This window comes from Bidens hawaiensis, unplaced genomic scaffold (assembly GCF_021521415.1).
Source record: "Bidens hawaiensis isolate Kalapana, Puna unplaced genomic scaffold, B.hawaiensis_p1.1 tig00019676_1, whole genome shotgun sequence".
Taxonomy (NCBI): domain Eukaryota; kingdom Viridiplantae; phylum Streptophyta; class Magnoliopsida; order Asterales; family Asteraceae; genus Bidens; species Bidens hawaiensis.
This window is the reverse complement of record NW_027492988.1, coordinates 221014-246228: the sequence shown is the minus strand read 5'-3', so window position 1 is coordinate 246228 and position 25215 is coordinate 221014. Positions and strand designations below refer to the sequence as shown.

Sequence of the window (25215 nt, the reverse complement as noted above, 5' to 3'; positions counted from 1 at the left end):
CACTCATAGCCACCGTCTCACCCTTCATCTCCACGTCTCCTCCCTGCATCGTTGCCACCGTCTTCCACCTCCACCCATCTCCATTACCCGGAAACCACCACCACATCTTGTCCTTCATCAGATCTGTCTTCGAAACCAAAATCACGGTTGCTATCAGCAAGGGGCGTTGATTGTAAGCCCGAATTGGTCCACCATTATTTGACTGCAAGTGACGGCGGGGCTGCTGTTATAAAAGAAATACACTCTGATTAGGTTTTTGGCAACGATTATTAGGGTTCAATTATGGCCCTAGCGGCGCCGGTGGGTTTCCGACAGCGGATACGGATGTTGCAGTGGTTGTAAACTCCGGCGAAGCACCGGAACTCAACATCTCCGGCGACGCTAGAATGGTTCAAGGCAGTGGTGGTGTTGGCCATGATTTGAAACTAAGATATGACAAGTAATCGGGGGAATTTAAGAAATTGATGATTGTAGTGATGGGTTGTGTTTCAGTGGTTGAGGGAGATGAAAAGGGAGAGAGAGAGGGAGTATAAACTTTTTGTAGGTGTAGATGAAAGGACAAAACTACCCTCACATGCGCCTCACGTGATGGGATTTAACTGACTTTTTCTAACCCAGTTAGTGTAAAGGACAAAACTTGTAGGAAAAAAAAGTTTAAAGTACACCGCCTGCAAGGAAACTTAGAAAAAGACACGAACCGTAATTCGTCGGACAAAATTTGTAATTCTGTCTAATAATAATAATAATAAATGCTTGATTCTCTAATCACAAATCACTCAACTCTGTAAGTATTCATCTCTAATTGCTCTCTTCCTTAACTCAATTTTGCAATTATCTTGCTGAATTAGGGTTTTCTGTTTCTCTTCTTTCATCAAATTGAATTAGGGTTTAGGTTTTAGGTGTTTGTAATTCTGTAGGTGAATGATGTGCGTAGAGTGATTAGGTTGTTTCAGTTGTTAATTGTGATCGTATGGATCAGTTTCTTGTTTGTGAATGTTGGAGTAATGCTGATGTCATGATGGATTGTTGGATCTTGTAGTTGTTATAGTTAAATGACATGAGACTTAGTTTTGTGTACTAATTGGTTTATAGAAGGTGTTAGTGACAGAATTAGGTTATGCAGGTTTTCAGTTATTGAAGTTGAAATGGGCCATAAGTTGTTTGAACACATTTGAATTCTTTAATGGCACCAGTTTCATACTGTCGTATGTTAAGTGTTATGACTGTTATCTCTGGATGTTTCTTGGCACCGACCGTGATTTGGTTGAAAATCGGGATAGAATTACGATGATCCTGACTGCTGTGTAGGTAGGGATGGGCTCGGTACTATACTGTCCCAAAAACTTGGTACCAGTACCGTAGGCGAAAATTCGGTAAATACCGGTACCGGTACCGAAATGCTCGTTTTTGTAGATGCTCGGTACCGATACAATTTGCTCATCCCTACAGTGTAGGTGTAGTTGATACTGTATAATATTTTATCCTGAGCCACTGAGCCAAGTTTCATAAAGGTTACATGGTACGTTTTTTTATACTTTGTGACTTGCTTGGTTGAGTTAATTGTGAACCTCTGTTTAGACTAATGCAAATCTTGATTTGCCGTTTCATTTTCCTGAAAGTGATTAATACTGTGGTTAATTGTGAACCTCTACATTTCTTACAATATCTTGGAGTTATCTTGAGTTAAAAGGCATATAAGTTGTATAAAATTGATTGTGATTGATTATTATAAGTTAATGACTCTGTTTTAGAAGTTTGTTGTTAATCTTTGCATTTTTAACAATGTCTTGGAGCTATGTTGAGTTAAAAGCCATATAACTTGTATAAAATAGATCGCGATTCATCTTGATAACTTAATGAATCTGTTTTAGAATTTGCTGATTTGCTGAATATTATGGTGCAGGACTGGTTATTAGCTGACAAAAGATTGACATAATACTTAACAATCATGAGCTTTGTATTTCGAGGAACCAGGGGAGACATAGAAACCGGGTTTCCTGGATTTATTCCCGAACGTCGTACGGTGGTATGTCCTTTTTGTCGTTCTATACATTAATGATTAATCTCTGGAGCTTATTTCTTTAGAGTATAATGAATTAAACCATTATGTTATTCTAACTATGTATTTTGTTTGTGATATTATTATCAGCGAATTCATGCACCTCAGCCTGTAAATACCAATTCTCTTGCCTTTCTTGTCACAGGTACGTGAGGGCTTTTTAGTCTTCAACTTACTTCTATTAGCATTTCATAACTAGTGGCGTTAGTCAATATCCACAATTCCACTAATTACTTGTTTTCATGTTACAGTTCTGTTGCTGTTCATGATATTGAACTCACACCAAATGTCACCAAACTTCCTAGTAACTATCCACTTCAACTATTTTGATTATCTTTATGTTTACTGTTCCTTTGTATATGTTGTTTTATCTAAGTATCTTCTTTATTTTTTCTTGATTCAAGCTTTGGCTAGTACTTGGTGTGTTTTTGATGGCTACAAGCTTAAGAATGTATGCCACCTGTCAGCAACTCCAAGCCCAGGCTCAAGCAAATGCTGTGGCAGCTAGTGGTCTTCTTGGCCATACTGAACTTAGGCTGCAAATGCCACCTTCAATAGCACTTGCAACACGGGGGAGGTTACAAGGACTCAGACTACAACTTGCACTTCTTGACAGGGAATTTGATGATTTAAGTACATTTTTTATGCGGTTTTATTAATATGTTATGTGACTGGCCTGTGAGAGTGTGAGATTCACATATTAAAATCTAATAAGGTGGGCCGTTACGTGTTTTTCAGACTATGAAACTTTGAGAGCATTGGATACTGACAATGCCCCAACTGCCAACTCAATGAGTGAGGAAGATGTAAATTCTCTTCCTATTCATAAGTACAAGGTAGCCAACTCTAAAAGGTACGTTATATCTTATATGATTTATTGATAGCTTTCCTGTACCAAATCTACTTCCATTTAACATGTACAAAATGCAATGTGAAAAGTTTGATGTTACATTAATATCTTTATATTGTAAATTAACTATCCGATCAACATTTTGGAATTTTAATTGCTGGCTTTATAACCTGGTTGTCAGATGTATGCTTTAGATAACAAAGTTTTGATATTTGTTTTAATAACAGTGGTAGTTCATCAGTGGAACAAGGTTCATCTTCAGACACATCTGAGGTAATTATTATTTTATTATATTATGGCAGTATTTGATATGCTATTATTGAAACTCCAACATTGAAACTCTATCACATGTACATCTTTACACCGTTATAAACTGCGATTTTATTGATTATTCTTTTTGTGGTGGCAGAAAGTTGAGAGTGGTGGTGGAAAAACTTCAGAAGATGAATTGACTTGTAGTGTTTGCTTGGAGCAAGTTAATGTAGGGGAACTAGTTCGCAGTTTGCCATGCTTGCATCAGGTACGTTTATGTATTTATATACCTTTAAAACATATAGTAATACAAAAGCAATTTAAAAGAAGAAAAAAAAACTTGTTAGTGGATTGCTTAATAGACAGACGTGTGTGTATGCTGTTGCAGTTTCATGCAAGTTGCATTGATCCATGGCTACGCCAGCAAGGAACTTGCCCTGTTTGCAAGTTCAGAGTTGGATCGGTGTGGTAAGACAATGACGAAGAGATGGATGGTTCGCTTAGGGTTTGATACATTTAACTGCCTCTTGGCACTGGTTGGTGTACACTACTTTTGGGTTTCTTATGGGAAAAAAGTGTTTGATGTTGATACAATAATTGACTTGAAATACTTGGTTGCATCTTGGCTGCATAAATGCATAAGAGCCGAAGAATTTTAGCATGTCATTCACGCAAACTCATTTTGAGCGGGGAGAAAAATAGTACAACAGTAGACATCTTATTTCCTTTAAAAGGTTTTAAATTTAAAAAATAGTACAATAGTAGGCATCTTATTTCCCTTAAAAGGTTTCAAATTTAGAAAACAGTACAACAGTAGGCATCTTATTTCAAACACCGCTTTCACTAGTTTCCTATCATAGCCTTCAAACTTTTGATCACCCAACTACAGATAATCTTATTGGTAAGTAAGAACACTTCTTTGCTAATAAGATGTAACGAAAATCATAACATCACAACTACAATTATCCAAGACGTCATACACCGAGATTAGAGCAAACAAGCCATGTTCATGTATAGCAAATACGAAACTTGTCTCAAAAGATAAGCTAACGTCTGAAACATGTGTTGTCTAAACAAGACTATGCTTGCTTTATTTATTAATGGTAGACAAATCGCCTTGTCGACTACTTTCCTTTGCCCTTTCCCTTGCCTCCTTTCTTAGCCTCCATTTTAGCTTGAATACGAGCGGCGGCGGCTGCCTTTGCTTCTTCACGCTTTTTCTTATCTTCTTCCTTCTGTGAAGCTGCCAATTCCCTTTGCCTCTTCAACTCACTAAAAACATGACACATTTAAGCGTCCAAATAACCAAAAAAAGAAATATATATATATACAAGTACAAGATTAAGTTCCACAAATGACTTACTCTAGTCTAGCCCTTTCATCTGAAGCGCTAGCCACACTAGAACCTTTCCTTGGCCTGCAAGCCACCAGCTCCACCTCAAAGATAAGAGTTGCACTGCAAAAGTGCAAATTTGTAGTCAAATCAATAATAATATGCATGATATGGCTGGTCACAACAGAGAACCAGACTAAACACGGGATATAAGATAGTTACTCCGGTGGGATCTCTGGAGGGGAACCAGCACTACCATATGCATAATCTGACTTGCAAGTTATTTTGGCAATCTCGCCAACCTAAAAATTAACGTTATGAACTTGTGAATATCCAATTGGAAGGTGTAGTGGTTGTAATCATTGTAAAAACACAAATAGGTCAACCTTCATTGTTCTCAGAGCAACATCCCATGCCTTTATAACAGAGCCCTTGCCTATTTCAAAGGAGAAAATTGTATTGTCTTCATGTGTGGTATCAAAAACCTCACCTGTTTCAGCCAGACTACCTTCATAATGCACTGCACAAAAGCTTACACACCCCTGTGAGAACTCATCTTCACAATTACAGGTGCACTAATATCATAATATTATTTGAGATGCATAACAAATACATGGTTTTCAAGTGTCTGACATCTAAGCAATAAGCACGATATAGAATCCTAGAACATGACAGATAATGCATGTGTTTTAGTAGTGAGTATTATCGACAATGAAACTAGAATTAAGAGCCCGATTAATAAACAATTATCGTGCATTGTAACAATTGTTAAAATTTTGAATAATAATATTACCATCAACAAGAGGAAGGCTGTCCGAAGGAGCAATCGCGTCAGGTTTAGCACTCTTCACAATTGTCTTCAAGACACCTCCATCTCCAGTCAAATCAATTGTTTCAGCCATATCACCTAAATGTTCACTGGCCTGAAGATAAAACATCAAGATCATAAACATGCTACTATTTATGCACAAAACAGACAATAGTTCCTCATGTAAAAGCTAAAGCTTGTAACTTTTAATGTGTGTGCATTCATAATAATTGTCATTGACTACTCGTAGCAGAAAGAACAATATATAACCATATAGCAAAAGACACTGTCTTTACTCTCATTGCTTTCTTTATTCTTCAGACTGTATACAAAGTGAAAATATGCAACCACTAAAAAGTAAAAAGACGCATCCGCTTAACTGTCTTTACTTTCGCCAGATTTTAACTCTTAAAGCAGATTAAATATTCAACCACTAAAAAGATAAATCCTTCAGACAGTATACGGAGTGTAGTGTAAACTATTGTTTGATCTAAACTCTAGGGGTGCATACAAGCTATACCACTCGCGAGCTACTCGAAATCAGTTCGATAAGAAGCTCGAAACGAGGCAAGCCTTATCGAGCCCGAGCTTGAGCCTAGTACGTGAAAACCATTTTTCCCCATCGACCCTTAACAAGCCTCGGGGTTTTTTTGGTATTCTTTTGGGCTTCTATGTATTCATTTAACACTGCATAGCCAAGCTCGAGCAAAGCTTTGACTCGTTTAAGGTAGTCCACACGAGCTAGAGCCGAGCTTCAGCTCATACAAAGTTATCCTAAAATGCATATAAACTAATATGCACGGCCTAAACAAGTGCCCAAGCTCGATGAAAAAACGACTCTCGAGCTTGAACTAAGTCAAAACAAGTTGAGGTGGCGTCAATGATGGAATAAAAGCATTTAACTATTTCAGGCAACAAAAGCCCTAACCCTAAACACTCCATAACACACAATTGTTAGTAGCCAAGGAAATACACATACATACATACATACATATACATATATAGATAGCAGAAGTTAATAATAGTTGGGAAACATTAAACACAACTAACACATGGAATTGGATACAGCGGTATAATTAGGGAAAAACAAACAAGAATGGTGTAATTCAGATTAAGCATAATCGTTTTAAGAAGAGTATATATAATTATTAATTAATTAGGTACCAGTTGTTGTTGCAGAATTTGACGATGGAAGAAGAAGAAGGAGAAGCGTGAAAAAGAAGCTGCGGCGACAATTTGACGGAAAAGTCGATGGCCATACCCTTCCTTACTAACCTTGTCTCTTTTTTATGCTGCCGCATATCTTCTTTTATACATACACTGTCACACACACACATAATAATAATAATAATAATAATAGTCAAAACTCTTCGTATATGACCTTATCAATCCACACAAATAACACTCTGGAAAATGTATGAGTGGCTAAATGAAAGAATTTTGTATCTCTAGTTCGATAGTGAGGGTGTTAGGATTTCACCACCACCGGACATTCGGGCATGTGAGTGTTTTTTGAAACTGGAGATAACTTGAAAGTATATATAAGGACTCCGTACATCTGTGTTGTGCCAGCTGGCGGTGACATTTTGCCATTAGGTCGCTCTGCACAGAGTACCTAGGCAATTCTCTGTTTGTTGGTCGTTCAAAGAAAATATGTAGTCAAAACTCTCCACATAGAGGCATTTTGGGATACTAGACGTCTTGATCAGCAATAAAGAGTTTTGAAAAAAGTGGTGTGGTGATAAAAAAACGTCAAAACTCTCATGCAATTATTATATTATTCTTCTTTGTCCCTCACAAACTAATTTTGTGTTCACAGCTTTTTAGAAAGAGTTTTTGAGCCTAAAACGCTTCGCTGCAGTACAGATGGCCTAATAATAATCAAAACAAGCTCATTATTAACCCCACGTAGACATGGATAACTAATGCGTACCTAGAACCAATCCCTCACTTTTTAAATTGTGTAAATGTGTGAGTTCATTGTGTTCCTGAGTTTCATTTAAAGGAGGGAATGGAAAGAAAATGAGGGATGGAAAAAATATGTTGTGTTTCTGATTTTCATTTAAGAAAGGAAAGGAAGAAAAAGTTAAAAGAGATGTTCCCGAGTATCATTAAAAGAAAGAAAAGGACGGGAGGGAAGAGAAAATAATGAGTAAAATAAAAGAATTTGTATTTTTCCAAATTGGAAAGATTTGAAAGGAAAATAAATTGAAGAGAAAGAAGATACCAAAAGGAAATATAAAAAAAGAAATTTTTTTTTTCCTTGTCTTTCTTTTCATAAATGAACTTGAGATACAGCGTAACGCAACACAAAAAAATGTCTTTATGTGACTCCGTGAGGTAATAAAAGGGAACCTTTTTGATTTGTTGATTGTGTTGACAATTTCTTGCAAAAACGTTTCAAATGTTTACACCTTTTACATGCATGACCGAATTAATAGGCACAATACCTTTAGGCTAAAGTGTAAAAAGATACAGGCCCATAGATACCACAGTCATGAGTCATGTGACATGCCACGTCTTACTGTACTCAACTACTCATGACTCATGTACGATGGATGAAGTTTTTTTCCTTCAATAATATTACAAGGAAACTTCATCATAATAAATCGTAACGACATAAACCTACCAAAATAAACATCAACATTTTAGTTTTCATTAGTAAATATGTGGGCACTTTTAGACAACAAGCGCACTTTATGTCGCTCACGAAAGCAACCTAAAATCTTGTCTCGTGATATCCCAAGGAATTCATTCTTGTAGCATAATACGCAAGCCAAAAAGTTTTTGAAAAAAAAAAAGAAGAATTTCTTAACATCGTAATATGGTAGTTACACATATCTTGGGTATAATACGCCAATGAATTCGGCCAAACCAAAAAGGAAATCCTCATGAACCAACAACAAATATATTAATACGTTATTTTAATGAATGTTTTGCTAATGTGCTTCAAATAGACTTTTGAATCATATGTGTATTCAAATCGAGTTTGAATTCAAATTCCATATTTAAATAATGCGAATAAACCGAAATGACCATATTCAAATTCCATATTTAAACCACTCATGGTTTAATTAACCACAACATTATGACATAATTCGAACCAATTAACCAAACATTCACATTTAACTCAATCTTCTTTATTTGTTAGTCTGCTCGGATGAAAGTTGCAAGTTAACCTAGGAACATCCGGGTGAATCACCATTCTTGCATTCCCACAATACAAATGCAATGATCCCTTGTTATCTTAACTATATTCATGTCTATTAATCTAGGTGATTTGTGTTTTAATTGATGCACATCCTTTTAAGTAAACATTGTATAGACATGGGTCAAAAATAATTAAATTTCATTATTGTCATGTCTAACCATGTTAAAAAAATACTGTGTGTTTGGTTCTTTGTTTAAATGCAGCGTGTTTTCGAGTTTGCATCTTTATTGTTTTTAGCTAACCATTCAACCTATTTAAATGTATAATGAAGAACTAAAAACATATATATTCTTTGTAACGTGAACCAATCAACCTATACTACGAGTCCACTTAAGTAAGTCTTTCAACTCATTACTTATGGGGTAATCAATTTGGGACTTGTATAATTGATGCCATGTTGAAATTGATTTAACATCTTCCTCATAAAAAGCTTTGAGATCAACAACATTTGGATGACTTGATAATTGAGTTATTATCTCAATCTCATTTTTAATACTTCTTAAATCTTCATTTGTCATAAGTCGGTTATCTGAAATTAACTTAGACATGATACCCTACCGGTCAATTTATCTAAACATTATATAATTACACCAAACCAAATCTCCCCCGTCCTAATTGAGCTCCAGGAACATACCGATCTTTTAGATTCGATGTTTGATCGTTTCTAATATTGCTTCATTCAAGTTCTTGACTTTCTAACAATTGCATAGTTTGAAAGATGACACGGTGTTGTTCTTTGGCACCGACCATAGAAAATTTATAGAAATTTGAAAATGATAGTTGTGATTTTTAAGATTCAAACGATTTAACAGCCCCAAGTTGTTAAATGTGAACTATTAAAAAGTATAATTTGTGTAAAACTTTTGAAACTTGGTTTAAGAAGCACAAATGATTCTTGATAAACTTACAATGTAACATAAATCTAACATTTAGAAATAACATATGGAACTCGGATTTTTTTTTTCAAAATAAATGAATCATTTTATTTGTTCAAAATTCGAATTTTAGGAAGCATCATAAAAGAAACTTAACAAGACGCGTCTTTTATCATCTAGAAAACAAATAATAAACAAATCACTTAAGTTTTTGACGTATCTCTTACTCTACCATTTGGGAACTTCAAACTAAGTTGATCAATTTGAAAGTATAACATAAAATCACGAATAAACTTTCTTGAAACACGTAAAACAATCCACTTATAACTCTAATAAACCCATGAAAAGAAGAACCTCTAAAACATAAAGGAAATAAACAAAGTCCACATAGTTCAATCATGATTTCAACTCGAACGATAACCCAAATCCAGAAACCCGTATTGATTCAAGAATAAAAAGTTTGAAAATTGGTTAATTATGGTAAAGAGATTAGACATACTAGTCATGTTAAAAGGAAAATGAATTCATCTAAAAGAGTGAGTGACCATGGGCGTAGCTTTAGTTGGGCCAGGCGTCCCCCCCCCCCTCCCGTTTTTTCGCTCGTTTATGTAAAGTTATCCTTTTTCAGCCGAAATGTTTTATACATATTGTATATTTACCCGTTTTCGACCAAAATTTTGAGCCCGGACCCTTGGTTTTTTGCTCGGTAGTGTAAATTTATCCACATTTTGCCCGAAAAATTTATATACATAGTGTAAATTTATTCGTTTTCGATCGAAATTTTGAGCCCGGCCTCCTTTTTCCGCTCGGCAGTGTAAATTTATCATTTTTCAGCCGAAAATTTTTATACATGGTATAGATTCCCCCCGTTTCCGACCGAAATTTTGAGCCCGCCCCCTCTAATGTAGAAATTTTTTTATAAATATTAAGTCTGGCCTCCTCAACGTGTATGTCCAAGCTTCGTCATTGTGAGTGACCCCACTATTTATATATACTAGACCTTAGTGGGCTTGGTTGTTATGGGCTAGAAGGCCAGAATTTTGCAGTCACTTGGTTTTATTTGTTACACATTAAGAAATGCATTTTTTTTACTAGAAGTTTTTTTTAGTTTGACCAACTTACACATTCTAAAAATTACTTTATAATATATATATTTACTTGTAACAAAACTAGAACTTTCAAATTTCAACCACTTAATCAGGTTTTATTTGTTGTAAATACCACAGGTTATTCAAAATTTCTCTTAGGTATTTTATAAACATTTATTCAACACTCAAAGACACAAAATTTGAAAATAAATTGTTGTAAATGGATCAGCTTTAAGACAATGACATGTAACTCACCAAAGGTACTAACAATAAAAGTGCTTAAAGGACAAAATGAACAATAACTCCCGAGTCCCGACACATTTTATCCAAACTAATTCCAAAATATCATATCCTCAAATGGGTATCTTCAAATTCAAGCTTATTCCAAAAAAAATATATATATGTAATTATATGATATTTTCTAATAATTAAATATACAACATGTAACCTATATAATTAGTTATGTAGTCACGGATGGATATATTCAATGACCTTCTTCACGTTATTTCCGTGTTCATGTTTGTTACTCGTTGTCATTATTAAACCACTGTTATCTTTATTAATTATTAATATGACTATTTTTAAAGTGTTATTCTAATTTCAAATAAAAAAAATCTTCAAAACAATGATTACTATTATCACATAGTTAGTTGTGGTTGAGTACGAGTATCCATTGCTCATAATACTAAACTAGATACGTCCCCGCCGTGTAGCTCAGTTGGTTAAAAGGACGTAAAACTTGGAACAATAAACTAGATATGATGAAGCTTGAGTTAAGTTGAAACTCAAAGAACAACTAGAGCCCATCCACAGTGCTTCTAAATAATTTTTTAAACATATTGTGTCTCACTGTTCCACCTGCTTGACCTTTTAAGTCCATTTAAGCTTTTTTATGTCTTATCTTTCATAATGCATTGATGTAGAGCATTTATAAACATACACATTTGTACATGGTTCATCTCTGAATGCTCCTTTTATATCAAACATGTTAATTAATTGTTTCTCGCCGGTCCCATAAGAGTATTCTATATGAAAGAATTAAATACAACATATCAATTGAGATTAGATTAATTGATTAGATGGGGCTTATATTATGTAGACTAGAAGAGTGTTCGCGCGATGCAACGGGAAACTGGAAACACATACTTTGATAATCATGTAACAAATTTTTAGGTGTTCATTATTTCGTTTGAAACTGTGAGACCGTTCAAGTTTGGTTTCACGGTTGAAACCGTAGCTGGCCGTACATATTTAAATATTAATTATTTACTTATTGAGTATTAGATATAATATATATTAGACATAGTTAAAATATAGTTAACCAAAGTTTTATTTAATACGAGCAAATTCATTTATTAAAACTTTAATTTAGCCAAATTTACAGTGTTTTTTTTATAATATTTGTTCTTGTTATGATTTCGTCTTCTATTTATTCTAATAAGGTTTATTATTTATGTGACCAAAGTTATCTTTGTTCACAGTATGATTCTCTTAATAACGTATTAGTTGATGCTTAGTTTGAAGTTAAGGTATATGCTGATTAATAATTCTTATTTTAAATTTTAAACTCAATTTTTTTATCGAAGTACAAACTATATCAGAACCTAATCATTGGCAATGGTTCTGTTTAGTTTGGTTTTAATTAGAAACAATTTAGTTTCGGTTTTCGACGACAAAAAAACATATAAAGTTGGCTCATGGTTTACTTTAAAACCATCAAAAGCAAAACGTAAACACTTTTGCACAAAGTTTACTTCGGAAACTATAGTAATATGCTACTCAAATTAAAGATAATAAAATGCTCGTTTTTATGATGCCATTTATTTTAAAAAATATTAACGTACGAAAAAGTTATGACTGTTTAAAAACCGTGGGGGTAGTTGGGTTAAAAGTGAAAATAAAATAATATATAAGTAAAAGACAAATGACCAATATTGTAATTTCAAGGGATGAAACTTGTAAATATATTAAAGAAATTGCAAATGCACGGTGAGATTAAATGTAACAATGACATTTTTGGCCCTAATTGATGTTGTAACTTATGCATAAAGTGTTGTACATTACTTAAAAAAGTCTTAATTTGCCCATCATTGGTATATTATATATAGTATAGAAAGATTTATTGTGGTTAGAAGTAATGATTATATGAGATTTTATTTGTAATTATTCATATTATAGTATTATAGATAGTTGATAGTTTTAAATAACTGTCTACGTGCTTTAAAGTATGTAAGCTAGGAGCTATAGTCATTTTTTATTTTATAATAATAATAATAATAATAATAATAATAATATGGTTAGGTTGGATGAGAGGCCAAATAGGGGGGTATGGAAACATTGTGGTGATACACATACGTACTTCTCATACAATAACACACATATCTTAATTAATACCCTACTCTATTGTTATTACATGGTTAAAAAATGGCTTAAAAGTTGATTGTTCGCTTTATTTACTTTTTATTGTAATAAAACTTCATCTTCTTGCTCATAATGGACCCGGGCCACCCGGCCTACACAACTGTTATGGCTTGCATGGCCTTGGAGCGGGCCCTGCTTCCTTAGTCTTCTAACCTTTCGACACGATGTTTACCAATGAAGATTTAAACATTGGTACATATGTATTTATGTATTGTATTTTATTAAGGTATATCTTCATCTACCGGATGCTGTTCTTTTTACATTTTTGTTTGAATAGTATGTAAGATTCCACAAATTTACATTTTTAGGTTTTAGTTACATTTTTATACAAATAATATGTGTTATTACATTACAAGAAGACTAAAGCAACGCAACACAATAGACAATTCTTTTTTTACCAAATACCAACAACAACATAATTAAAGCATGCAAAAATATAATCTTCTTTATCAGTCATCATCTTTATTCAATCATTTAAGTTAGATTATTTTGTAAAATCAAAGTGGTAACATAAATCATATATGTTCGTAGTGGTGAAGAAATAAACTAAAGGGGTTGACTAGTAGACTACTTGATTTAAAAAATTAACTACTGAGGAGTGAGGACAACAATAGTCCTCACTTAATCTTTACGATCAAATCCGGTCCCTCGAATTTACATGTTGCCCGAAGTTGTTCATCATTTCCTAATGCTAACACTATACTATCATTCGGTATATGCAACTTGTTAATTCAAGTACGCTTATGCATTTTTGCTTATCAAATCACCAACATAATTCTTAAAACTGCGAAATTAACCTAAGTTGCTATAAATAAAAGCGAATGAGCCTAAATCACAATAACAAAATTGTAAGGATCACTTTTGCAATTAAGCAAAAGTCAAGTTTTTAATTAATTATTTTATATTAAGAAATGAACACTTGAGGATTACAATTTAAAACACAACAGCATGCTTGATTGCTTTCACTTTATGTTGAAAAGTTGTGTTAGTGTTACAAAGCATGCCTATATATGCATCCACTTAATCATGAACTATATTGATTGGGCCTCTTCTCATGGAGTCTTACTTTGGGGTCACTTTTGATCTTATCATATCTAATCATCATTGTTATCATACTTAGATCTCCATATCATTGACTATGGTATTTGTTCCCAAAGGAAACAAAATGTCAAAAAGAGCATATAAAGTTAACAACCAAATCTTAACATCAAAAACTGTCTTTGACTGGTTTTAAAAAAATGTTCTTTTAAACTCGCATCTTGATAAGAAACCTAAGATTTATGAACTATATTATCTAGTACGAGTTTCATACATAACATTTTTAAATAAAATCATGAGAATCGCATCATACTTGTACATAGTGCTTACTGAAAGAAACAGATAACACATGATATTTATATGTTTATTGCACCTATCTATCAAAAAGTGATTTTAGATTAGATGATTCCATATTATATAATTTATCGTTATATTGAGTTTTAACTGTTTAAATGAAAGCATCAAATTATTAATTGTTCGAATTTAGACTATGTGTAAGCGGTTGATATTAAACGGGTATATCGAGTGTTACGTAGACAATGAGACTGTAAGTAACTCACATTTTGACAATGATGTACGTAATGGCTTTAGCTTGGTTTTGTTAAAGTTTCTCCGACTTGCTGTTTTTGCCCCTCTTTAACGGCCATGTAGAGCGGTTTTGGTACACTGCTTTGCTAACTTGACGGTCGGTATACACCACTACACAAAGCCTTACTAAACATTGTTGATGATTTAAAAAATAAATAAATAAAAAGTAAGAAACATTCTGATCCGTGATGGTTGAGAAAAATAATAATATTAAATCAGTACTATTTTCGTTTCCAAAAAAAATTGTGGTTATCAGCAAAAAGTCAGATCCACTCCAACTCCTACAAAACTGTAACAATCCAGCGGGAACTACCCTTTGGACAATAATTCACACTCAAGGACAAAACCGTAATTACAGTCAGACCCACCATATTCATTACTATACATTTTGGGTCCTTATGTTTTAGCATCATGTGTGAATTTTGCATGTGATTGAAGTTTTTTTTGTCAAAAATTGGGTTCCAATATGTAGAAATATAGATATTACATCAATATAGCAGGTAGGCGGGCAACAAGTTGCGCCGCCACCCCTTTCTGAATTGCAAACCCTAACCTGCTAAAGACATACCCCTGCCCCTTTGGAGTCGACACATTGCTATGCACAACCTGTTGGACCCTGGTTAGAAAACGGATAGCTTCCGGTGCCAAGGAGCCAAATGTATCAAAAGCCAGAGGGACAAAAACATGTTGGTTCTCTTCGCAGGCTTTAGCATGTTTCTCCACCTTCTTCGTTTCAGCCCTTTTCATTGCTTGCCCAGCTACAAACCCATTATCCCTCAAACCAGCTAAGGGAGATACCCCTGTGAGGTCAACACAAGCGTGTTTTTCCCCCGGCCCAACCAAAGACGAGCAAATCTGCCGGTCGTAGAGTGGATCTCCCTTCCGTGGGGTCTGTAAGGAAGTTTACGGGGGCTTCCTTTTTAGTTGATATCCCAGCTCGCCTTAAGATGTCCCAAAGAACGTCCCGCACCCAATCATGTCGGTATTTGAACCCAGGCATCTCCTTGCAATGAACCGCATGCTCTCCGAATTTATCCAGGCAGGCCTTACGGCAGATCGGACATGTTTCGTCTTCTGGGTACATTGGGACCATCAAACGGTACTTAAGAATGGCCCTATACTCGACCGCAGACATGCTTTGGCCCAAGCCATCAATCGGGATAACGGTCAGAAAATCTTGGGCATAAGGACCTTGTAAGTATTCAAAAACCGCCTTCTGTCGAGGGGACAATCCAAAATAACTTAATATGCCATATTATTAATTACATGGTTCAAAATAACTTCCACACAAAGTTAGTACGAAGACTCCATTTACAGATTTAGTTTTTTATGTATATTTTGTACATTCTTTTTATCAAAAATAAAAATGATTTGTATTACAAGATCTATATGTTGTTTATTTGTAATAAAAGGTATAACGGTTGTTTAAAATCTCTTAATCTATTTTTTTTCGTTAATAGTGACAAAAGGTTAACAAAGAAGATGATATAGAAGTACTCACAATATCACTCATATCGATGGAAGCCAAGCCAATGACCATAAAAGGTTTATTCTGAGCTAGACTTGATATTTTTAACATTTTAAAAAAAATTTAAGGACTTGTTATCATCTTGCGTAGTTTTACTCAAAGGCAAATGAGTGTGAGAAATAAGCATTTATTTAGGACAAGTGGTTCGGGATTTTGGCTTTTAAATACAACTTTCTAACCTATATACAATTGAGTCCGGTAAAAATAATTTTGTGTCGCACAAAGCTTACAAAGGAAAAAGCAAGGACGTCATTGTGCAGTACTTCAGGCAATGAGAAAGATAGTCTAGAAGAGGCATACTATCTATGGAAATGATAGACCTAATAATGTATATTCAATCCTTGTCAAAGTGATACGAGGTAATGTATTTGAGAAACCCTCGGTGAATTTGTTGAAGAAATTTTTAACAGGGGTTAATGGTAAATATTAGGTAGTTTCTATCAAAAGAATCAACTTGGTTCACCTGAAGGTTAATTGCTTCGATTGACGTATATTTTAGAACCGAATCTCACTCACTCGAAATGTTACCAAAAGAGGTGTGCATATTCCATTTACAAAGTGCACCTTATGTGAGTTGGTAGAAAAATGCGATCACGTCTTGTTTTCTACAATTTTTCGTTAGATGTTTTAGCTAGTTCCGGTAATGGAGTGGTCTTTTGCAATCATCCCCTCAAAATCTATTTGATATTTCTTCTCTTCTTGGGTATGTCGGAGCCTAAATCCAAGGTGAGATTTGAGTGGATTCACTCAGTTATCTGGGTGATTTGTGAAAATGAAACAAACTAATTGTTAGACATGACACTTTCTCCTTTGAACACGATAGACGAGATCAAATTCTTCATCTAAATGGTTAAAAAATATGGCTAAAATTAGTAGCTCATCTTAGTCAGATTGATGTTGTTATTCGTTTTTCTTTTTGTATTAGTGTGTATTGACTTTGCTAATGCATTGGAAGTCCTTTTCTTTAAATGCGAAGTGTCGTTCTAAAAAAACTGATTCAAATATGTGTGTACATTTATGCGGAGTTGAATAACAATTGTACATATACACGTTTAAATAAGAAAATGTACGGCAACATAGCCAACACAAAAGAAACACGGATGAAATTATTTGATTAATCAGCCTATACCAAGATCTTGTTTATTTACACGTTAGACTTCTTTTTATTATTCAATCAAACTTAAATGAACAAACAATGACAAATCAAATCATATTTATTCAAGTTAATTCAAAGTCCTAACGACACTTCCTTTTCTATATTTGATACATTTCCACACTTTTTTCAAATGTTATTATTTTTGGTTCGTTAGTTTGTTACAAAATTGTAATATTTTGTTTGCTTTGGAATTTAAAATTGGCACTAATTTCATTGATCGTAAACATCTATAATAATCAAAGCTGAAAAGTCGCTAGGTGGACCCTAGACGGCCGACTGGGGAGTTAGGTGTACTCGGAGTACTCAGACATGGTAAATATAAATAAATTAATTTGTGATATTATATATATGTCAAATATCATAAATTTACTAATATTTATAACAAAATAGGTGATGATCAATATAAATAAGAGAAATACATTTTTAAATAATAAACTATTTTAAAAATTTTCAATCATTAAGTAAAAAATGATATTTATTCTTTAATATTAAAGAAATACGAGTTATATTTTATTTTTTTAAGCCAAAATCGGCCCAAGCTCACCGACTAGATGCGATTCTGACTAAGGTTGACCACATTTAAACAATTCTTAGTAACTAGGCGGAATTAAAGAAACTCGCGCTCGGCGACATACCTTGTAGCGAGTACACGGGGAGTACTCGGCCTTAGAAACCTACTTTTACAATATTGATAATAATTAGTAATCACATATTCTTGTCACACGTTAATCACATATTTTTGTCACACGCCAACAAGTTTTTGTTTATTAACCGCGTGTGGAATTGGGACTACCCCTAATATCCGAATGTGTTTTCCTAAGACGGGATGTCAATCGTTCATACTAATTTTGACGATCTAAGTCTGATTCACCCAAACACACCATCAAAAAGAGGTAACTTGCAACAGTTTAGAAAATCCTTTTGAGTTTGGTTTCGAACTTGAGACCATGAGATCTCAAGATCTAACACTCTCATATATTATTGGACCAGAAGCCCAACCGCGTTACACACCAACAAGTAACTTAGTCTAACGGGCGGTTACAGGACAAGTAGCAAAATCATATAAACATATTTTATTCAAAAATATTAAAAAGAAAACAAAAAATAACGTTGATGAAATAAACGGGAAACGGAAAACATTGTGAAAAACACAAACATAAATGCAACAAGTTGTTGCCCCAAATAACGTTAAGATGAAATTTGGTGGAGCAAAAGCGAAGCTTGTTTTTACCAAAAGTGTCAAAAAAGTAAATAGGAGTGAAGGTGATTTATGAACCGTGGGTTCTGAATTACCCGTAACAACTTTTGGGGTAAAACGGATTTACCCAACGTGTAACAAGTAAAATATCTTTCCAAAGTCAAAGTGGTCCATTTTATAGTCAAAGATATCCCCGTTAGGAATTACAACCGCTAATGTGGTCCTCTTCCTACTTTCCGTTTAATCCATTAAACTTAATTTCCCATAGACACCTACATGCTTAATCTAATAAATTATTATTATTATTATTATTATTATTATTATTATTATTATTATTATTATTATTATTATTATTATTATTCTTATTATTTTACCGGTTATTTGTAGTTTATGTTGTTAATATTGTTTAAGCTCACTTGATAGAAGTTATTGCCCCGTTTCTTGACAAGATCGGTATTGTACAAAAAATACCGGTAGCAAAAATGAGTAATCCATCTACCGAGTAAAGTACCCGTTTTTTTGGTTTGCTACCGATCAACATCGACATCATACCGAAGATACCGAAACCAAAAGGTACAAATATCGAAAACATAAAAAACGAATGCTAGTACTGGTACCGATTGTTTGCAGTCGTTACTACTAAAAATGTAAAATCGATAATGAAAACATGAAAAAAATGCATAATGTACCGCCGTACGCGTATGGGTTTAGCACGATCCATATGATCCTTAGGCTATGCGTAGTGGAGGGGCTACAAATTGGGGCATTTTGCGCCGTGTGGCGCTCAGTTAGCAAGGGACGAAAATTTGTTTTTGGGGTGTAATAGTGTAGGACTACAATAGTAATATATATATATATATAACACATTAATATAATAATATTTTTTTTCTTCTTCTTGGGCGACAACTTCTCCTCGCCCCCGCCCCATTTCGCCCAAATATCATCCGGGGGAGGTGTGCTCCCCCTTTGTCGTCCTTTCTTGCCCGAATCATCGCCCCATCACGGTTAGTCTTATATTAGGTGAAAAAGGCTCATCCTAGATCATGATTTCTAACCAATACAAAGAATGTATTTATATTGAAAATTTTCAAAGTACTAGGCACAATATTATAGTAATCGTTAGTCTCTAATTAACCGTTGGAGTGTCGAGTATCTATTAATTAAGATCATTCACATCACATTCTATGTATTTTCCCTATAATTTAGCTAGAAAACACCAATTCATAAATTTATCTATTATTTTTCAAAATTATTTCACATTTTATTCCCTATTCATATCCATAAGTTAATTCTTTATTATTTTTTTTCTTTTTTGTCTTATTATATAGTAAATGATGATTGAGAGACATGTGATATATGGTATGGATAAAAAATGAGTCCCTATATTTAGGGGTTTACTTTAGTACTCATCCATATAATAGAGAATGAATTAAAGAGGTGATTTTGATGGTTTTCTTAAAATTTACCTTAAATTATATGGGTTTCATAACTTTAGAAAATGGATTGAGAATGATGATTAGTCATCAACGTTTAGCTGAGATATTTACAACCATGATTGGGAGTATTTTAGTTAATATTTACAAAATTGTAAAATTAAATGTAGATGTGTGTTGTCAGCAAGCAAGCGCACTGGATCACAGTGCTGCTTCTGCAATGTTAATTGGAATCTCTCTCTCTCTCTCTCACACACACACTTCAACTTCACACTTTCTCTCTCTAAAAATCCAATCACCTCAATCATCAAAATATCAAAGCTCAAACACCCACAACACACAATCACAAATACTAAAAGTAAATAATTCATCTCAAATTCTCTGGTTACTTGCTTCTCATTTCAATCATATCAATGACACCCGAAAAATATTGAAACAAGAAAAAAAACTACCAAAAAAAAAAAAATCTATTTACCAAAATAACTGTACAATTTTTTCCAGCTTTCACATCCGCCGCCGGAAAATTATTATTGTCTTCAAGACTCGCCGTAATCTCTCCAGCAGATGAGCATTGTGACACACCGTCTCATGATGTAGAATCTAGCCCTTTGCTCTTTAACAAGACGAGCACACTTTCTGGTGAAAGCACACCGCCGGTGAGTAACTCCGGCGGCGGCGGAGGAGGCGGTGGAAGGGTTTCTGGAGATGGGTTCTTTCTTGGAGAGCTTCCATCTGTCGTTGAGGTAGATGAGGTGTGGTGGTGTAGCCATTGACGGTGGCCGGAGATGGGGTGTTGAGATTATTAGTATTATTATTGTGGGTGGGAGTGGGAGGGGGTGGTATTTATAATGGCAGTGGGTATCTCACCTGGGTCTAACGTTGACAGACTCACTTTAGTTTATTTATTTTTGTTTTAAGTTAGATGTGTACGTCTTTTGGTCTGATTGTCTATATTATTATTTATTAATCGGTTTTTTTATTTAAGGGGTGTTTGTGTAGAGTAAAGAACTGTTGGACCAATTAATAAAAAACGTAAGGCAACAAAAGTAACACTATTTAAGTTCACTCTAGATTTTTTTTTTACAAGATGTAGCTTACTAAGATAGGACAACAACTTCTAACATATAACAAGAAAAATGTGTAATATCTCACATTGGTGTGTTTAAAAAAGTTTTGCAGCTAGCATGGGAAAGGTTTGCTCTAAATTGACTCGTTTGTGAAAGCGTCATACGAGTAAAGGTTGACTTGTTTACAACGCAAAACAGTCTAGTCTAACACTGGTTAAACTACTAAGTGACCAACATATGGTATGTTAATTTCTTGCACAAAGGTGGTTTCCCGTTATACGATAAAATAAAATCAATTTACCAAAATAAATGTACAATTTGTTTCCAGCTTTTACACGGCGGCCGGAAAATTGTTATTGTTTTCAAGACTCGCCGTAATCACGCCAGCAGATGAGCATGGGAAAGGTTTGCTCTAAATTGACTCGTTTGTGAGAGGGTCGAGTACGAGCCAAGGTTGACTTGTTTACAACTCTAAACAGTCTGGTGTAACACTGGTTACACCGCTAAGTGACCAACATATGTTAAGTTAATAGCTTTTACACGACAGCGGAAAATTATTATTGTTTTCTAGACTTGTCGTAATCACGCCAGCAGATGAGCAGCATACGGTATGTTAATTTCTTGCACAAAGGAATCTTAAGATAAGTCGGAGTTGACGAGCATATCCAACTCATTTACATCTCTCCGTGTCATATCCACCGCTAGAGTAAAGCATGTTGTTATGCTTCCAACAATTAATCATTGGCCAAAGAAAATAGACGGGAATCCATATTAGCAAATAGTGAAAAAAATTGAGACTAACTGATATTCTTCATTCATAATCATCCCAAAATACATAAATGACTATTAAATAGAAATAATAAACTTAAACTATCCACTACTTATTAACCCATGTTCCACTAAAATAATGGAGTAACTACCTATTACCTAACACACTAATTCTAAATAAATGATAAACAACTAATAATATTTATTTATGCATTATGTCACTTATAGCCAACACGTTCATCATCCTCTCCCTTAACGGGCGATATAGGAGCATGTTGAAGCTCCCCCGCACTCATGTACTAAGGGAGACATGTGTTTCCAGACAACAAACAAAAAATAATAGAACACCGAGAAGATTATTTTATTAGTTAATACTAACTTGACACGTTGTAAATGCATTGCTATATGCAAAACTTGTTGTACTAAAGTATTTAATTATAAATAGTAAGAGGATGTTGAATTTCTCTAGTCTTAAAATTTTATTTTATTTTTTTATTTTATTTTTTTTTATTTTTTTTCCCTTATATATAACACAAACCGAGTTACATCTGAATAATGAGTAAGCGAGCAACAAGCTGCGCCGCTATCCTCTTTTGAATTGCAATTTATACAATATTAATATAAATAAATATATAAATGTTTCACAATTTATCTTTGTTAAATAAGCAATCTTCAACAAAGGCAGAAAAACACTATGTAGAAGGTATAGAATTACGTGTATAATGACGAAACTATTTCCAGTTACACGTTGATTCAGATTTATACTCCTAATAACTTGTTACAGTCAACAACTAATTGTTTTATGGATGTTTTGATAACATGGATATCTTATTAGTGTGATTTTAGTTTTGTTTTATTTGACAGATCTAACTATTGGTTACAATACATTATCTTGTTATGTCATTACGGTATAACATGCTCCAAAAGTTTGAAACCTTGCTTTGAGTTGCCATTATCACCATAACAAACAACGACATTACCAAATTTCATGATACAACGGACGGAGATGAAGGTTATCAATGGATGAATGGATAAAGAAGAAAGATGAAGGAAATTATATACAAACATGAAAAATAAAGAAAATTATATTCAATAGACGAACATGTCGATGTGGACGGAATTAACATAAATCTTGTCGGTGTAAACGAGATTTCAACTTATAAAAACAAAACCAAAATATCGTCTCTTTGGTATAAATTCATCTCAAATGCTTCTTGTCACACAGAATTCAAAGACACATTTTTCCATGTTTTTAGAATTTATAGGGATTAGGTATGAAACATTAAAAAATCGTCTGACAAGACTGCTTTTGAGAAGAAAATTTAGTGAGTTAATATGGACGGGTCCCTCAATATTTTCAAAATTTTGGTCTGATTTTCAGAATCTAAACACGTGTCAAGATACTATTAGTTTAGAAATCTGGTCTGATCATTTCTTATTCTGTTACCTCAGTCCAAATTTTATGGGCTATTTTGAGAATATTGCAGGATTTGGGGTTAAAACACACTTTCTCTATCTTAAAAAAGGCTATTTAGAGAATTTTTTTTTTTAAATATAAACCCAACCTGCACCTCCTATCATTAATGAACTAAACTCAAAGAAATAAACACTGTACGTGAAGATGGCGACATGCGACTATGGATCGATTACTACTTTTTGAAGTTGATGTTCCCTGATGGCTACTTTAGACGTTGCTTCTGAATCATCGTCGATTACTCCATAATATTGCCAACGATTTGTGAGAAAATTATTCATATGTTCAACAAAGAGTAGACGTGGATGGTAGAAAGGGTCTTTCAACCGTCCACAAATGCATCAAAATGATTTGAGACTTCTAGATGATCTTTGCTCATGCTTCATCCGGTAATTGAACCTGGTTGTAGCAATCAAATGAGTATCATTTATGTTGGTATCACCCACTTAGATGTCACTGCTATCCATGCTTGTATCCAGCTTATGTTCTCCTTCAATATTATACAAAGAAATTAGTCAACTTAATTCCTTATTGTATATATAGTATGACAATTGGCGTATCAGTCTACAATAATAAAGTTAAATAGAGCAACATATGCAATATTAATATTGGTTGTACTATTGTAGGATTAAAGTTGCATATTTTTACGTTAAGCTGAGGAAAGAAACAAAACAAAAACATATAATAGTGTGAGATAGTTCATAGTTGGTTCCCGATGCAAACGTCACGGTGAGGCTTCTCTATGAGTTTTACGAAAACATTTAACGCCACCAAATTCCCACTCTACGTTACCACTGTCGGCTTCTTACTATTTTTTATATAATATTATTGAAAATTTATAAAATAATCGGTGAAGGATAATTTCTGTTGTGAAGTTCGTCTTTATATTGATAGTTATATGCCATACAATCGTTTAGTTGTAAAACTATATGGCCTTCAATTAACTCTTCTGATGGTATTAATTTGAATATCGTATTTGCCTTTCCTGTAAAATAAATGTCTCCAGAAAATATTATTAATTTTAATTTTTTCTTCAGGGGACCAATCCGCCTACATGGCATGCTACAGTTTTAGTTATTGGGAGAACCTAAGTTCTCTTTTCTTGATTCAGGAACGAAATAATCAACCTATTGACATTGGAGACATAAGAATTAGACTCGTTATGGGACAGACAAAGCATTATAGACGTACGACCATTACGCTTCAACCGGGTTGGTGAGGTATAGTTTATCAAGACGATGATCAGTAGCTGGTCTGAGAGAATGATCGGTCACACTAGGATTGAGACACGACCAAGACTCTCCAAAGAACAACCATTCTCAAAATCTTACTCAAAAGGTTTGAAAGACTTTGAGTTGGAATCTCATTATAACTCTAACTAAGGATTCTTGTTGTTCCGGATTGACTATGGATTCGAGCCATAACACATGATGTTATAAAATCACACGAGTTTCTCAGTAATTTCTATTGTCACTTAAAACTTGATGAAAATATTAGATGTTGAAAAAGTGGTTATATGTCATGAAAAGACAAATTATTATAAGAAAATATCATTTTTTGTTTGCATAATAGCAGAAACCAATACCACGTCACGTCACCGAAATCGTGCCGTTGATTTCTACAATTGAAAACAACACGATAAAAAGAAAATGTCATTTTACTAGAATGATCCATATATAATATTATATTGATGCTTGATATTTTTAGCGACAAAAATTTGATTGAAAAGAATTCGGGCCCTTAAACTTGTACATGATAATCCTTGGGACTGATTGATTACTCCTCTAACAATATAGGGTGGTATTTACGTTTTTGTTTTGAGATGATTAGTTATGGTAACGTATTTGTTAAAGGCTAAAGGTGAGGCTTTAAGAGTTTTCAGGAAGTTAAAGGCGTTGGGTTGAAAATAAAGTTGGAAACAAGATCAAGATGTTTCACACAAGTTCAACCAATTTTCCATCTGGGCAGGCTTTCAAAGACATTTATTCCTCACACGAGTTTAACCAATTTTATAACATGAAAGACATTTAAAGGCGCCATACGCACCACGACAAAACAAAGCGGGTGA

At 33.9% G+C, this 25215-nt stretch overlaps 2 protein-coding genes across 2 annotated transcripts; one reads left to right on the top strand and one right to left on the bottom strand.

Annotated features, from left to right (window-relative positions):
* Positions 1–731: 731 nt before the first annotated feature.
* LOC143558955 (E3 ubiquitin-protein ligase SDIR1-like) lies at positions 732–3867 on the top strand. The gene is made up of 9 exons (XM_077047688.1): positions 732–784; positions 1904–2026; positions 2150–2204; positions 2311–2363; positions 2464–2692; positions 2798–2912; positions 3137–3182; positions 3319–3429; positions 3550–3867. The coding sequence occupies exons 2-9, from the start codon at positions 1949–1951 to the stop codon at positions 3631–3633; spliced, it is 771 nt and encodes a 256-aa protein (XP_076903803.1). The 5' UTR covers positions 732–784; positions 1904–1948; the 3' UTR covers positions 3634–3867.
* A 356-nt stretch (positions 3868–4223) lies between these two features.
* LOC143558953 (peptidyl-prolyl cis-trans isomerase FKBP20-1-like) lies at positions 4224–6611 on the bottom strand. Its single transcript, XM_077047687.1, has 6 exons — positions 6467–6611; positions 5288–5417; positions 4881–5014; positions 4717–4796; positions 4525–4617; positions 4224–4433 (listed from the first exon to the last, which is right to left on the bottom strand). The coding sequence occupies exons 2-6, from the start codon at positions 5394–5396 to the stop codon at positions 4286–4288; spliced, it is 564 nt and encodes a 187-aa protein (XP_076903802.1). The 5' UTR covers positions 5397–5417; positions 6467–6611; the 3' UTR covers positions 4224–4285.
* Between the last annotated feature and the right edge of the window lie 18604 nt (positions 6612–25215).

What these genes read in the sequence shown, in the direction of transcription:
- LOC143558955 (XM_077047688.1), top strand. Translation starts at nt 1,949, where the DNA reads ATGAGCTTTGTATTTCGAGGAACCAGGGGAGACATAGAAACCGGGTTT. An exon ending in CAGGGAATTTGATGATTTAA is followed by an intron (nt 2,693 to 2,797) that starts GTACATTTTTTA and finishes CGTGTTTTTCAG; the next exon opens with ACTATGAAACTTTGAGAGCA. An exon ending in CATCTTCAGACACATCTGAG is followed by an intron (nt 3,183 to 3,318) that starts GTAATTATTATT and finishes TTGTGGTGGCAG; the next exon opens with AAAGTTGAGAGTGGTGGTGG.
- LOC143558953 (XM_077047687.1), bottom strand. Translation starts at nt 5,396, where the DNA reads ATGGCTGAAACAATTGATTTGACTGGAGATGGAGGTGTCTTGAAGACA. An exon ending in TTGCTCTGAGAACAATGAAG is followed by an intron (nt 4,797 to 4,880) that starts GTTGACCTATTT and finishes GTTAATTTTTAG; the next exon opens with GTTGGCGAGATTGCCAAAAT. An exon ending in GATGAAAGGGCTAGACTAGA is followed by an intron (nt 4,434 to 4,524) that starts GTAAGTCATTTG and finishes TCATGTTTTTAG; the next exon opens with TGAGTTGAAGAGGCAAAGGG.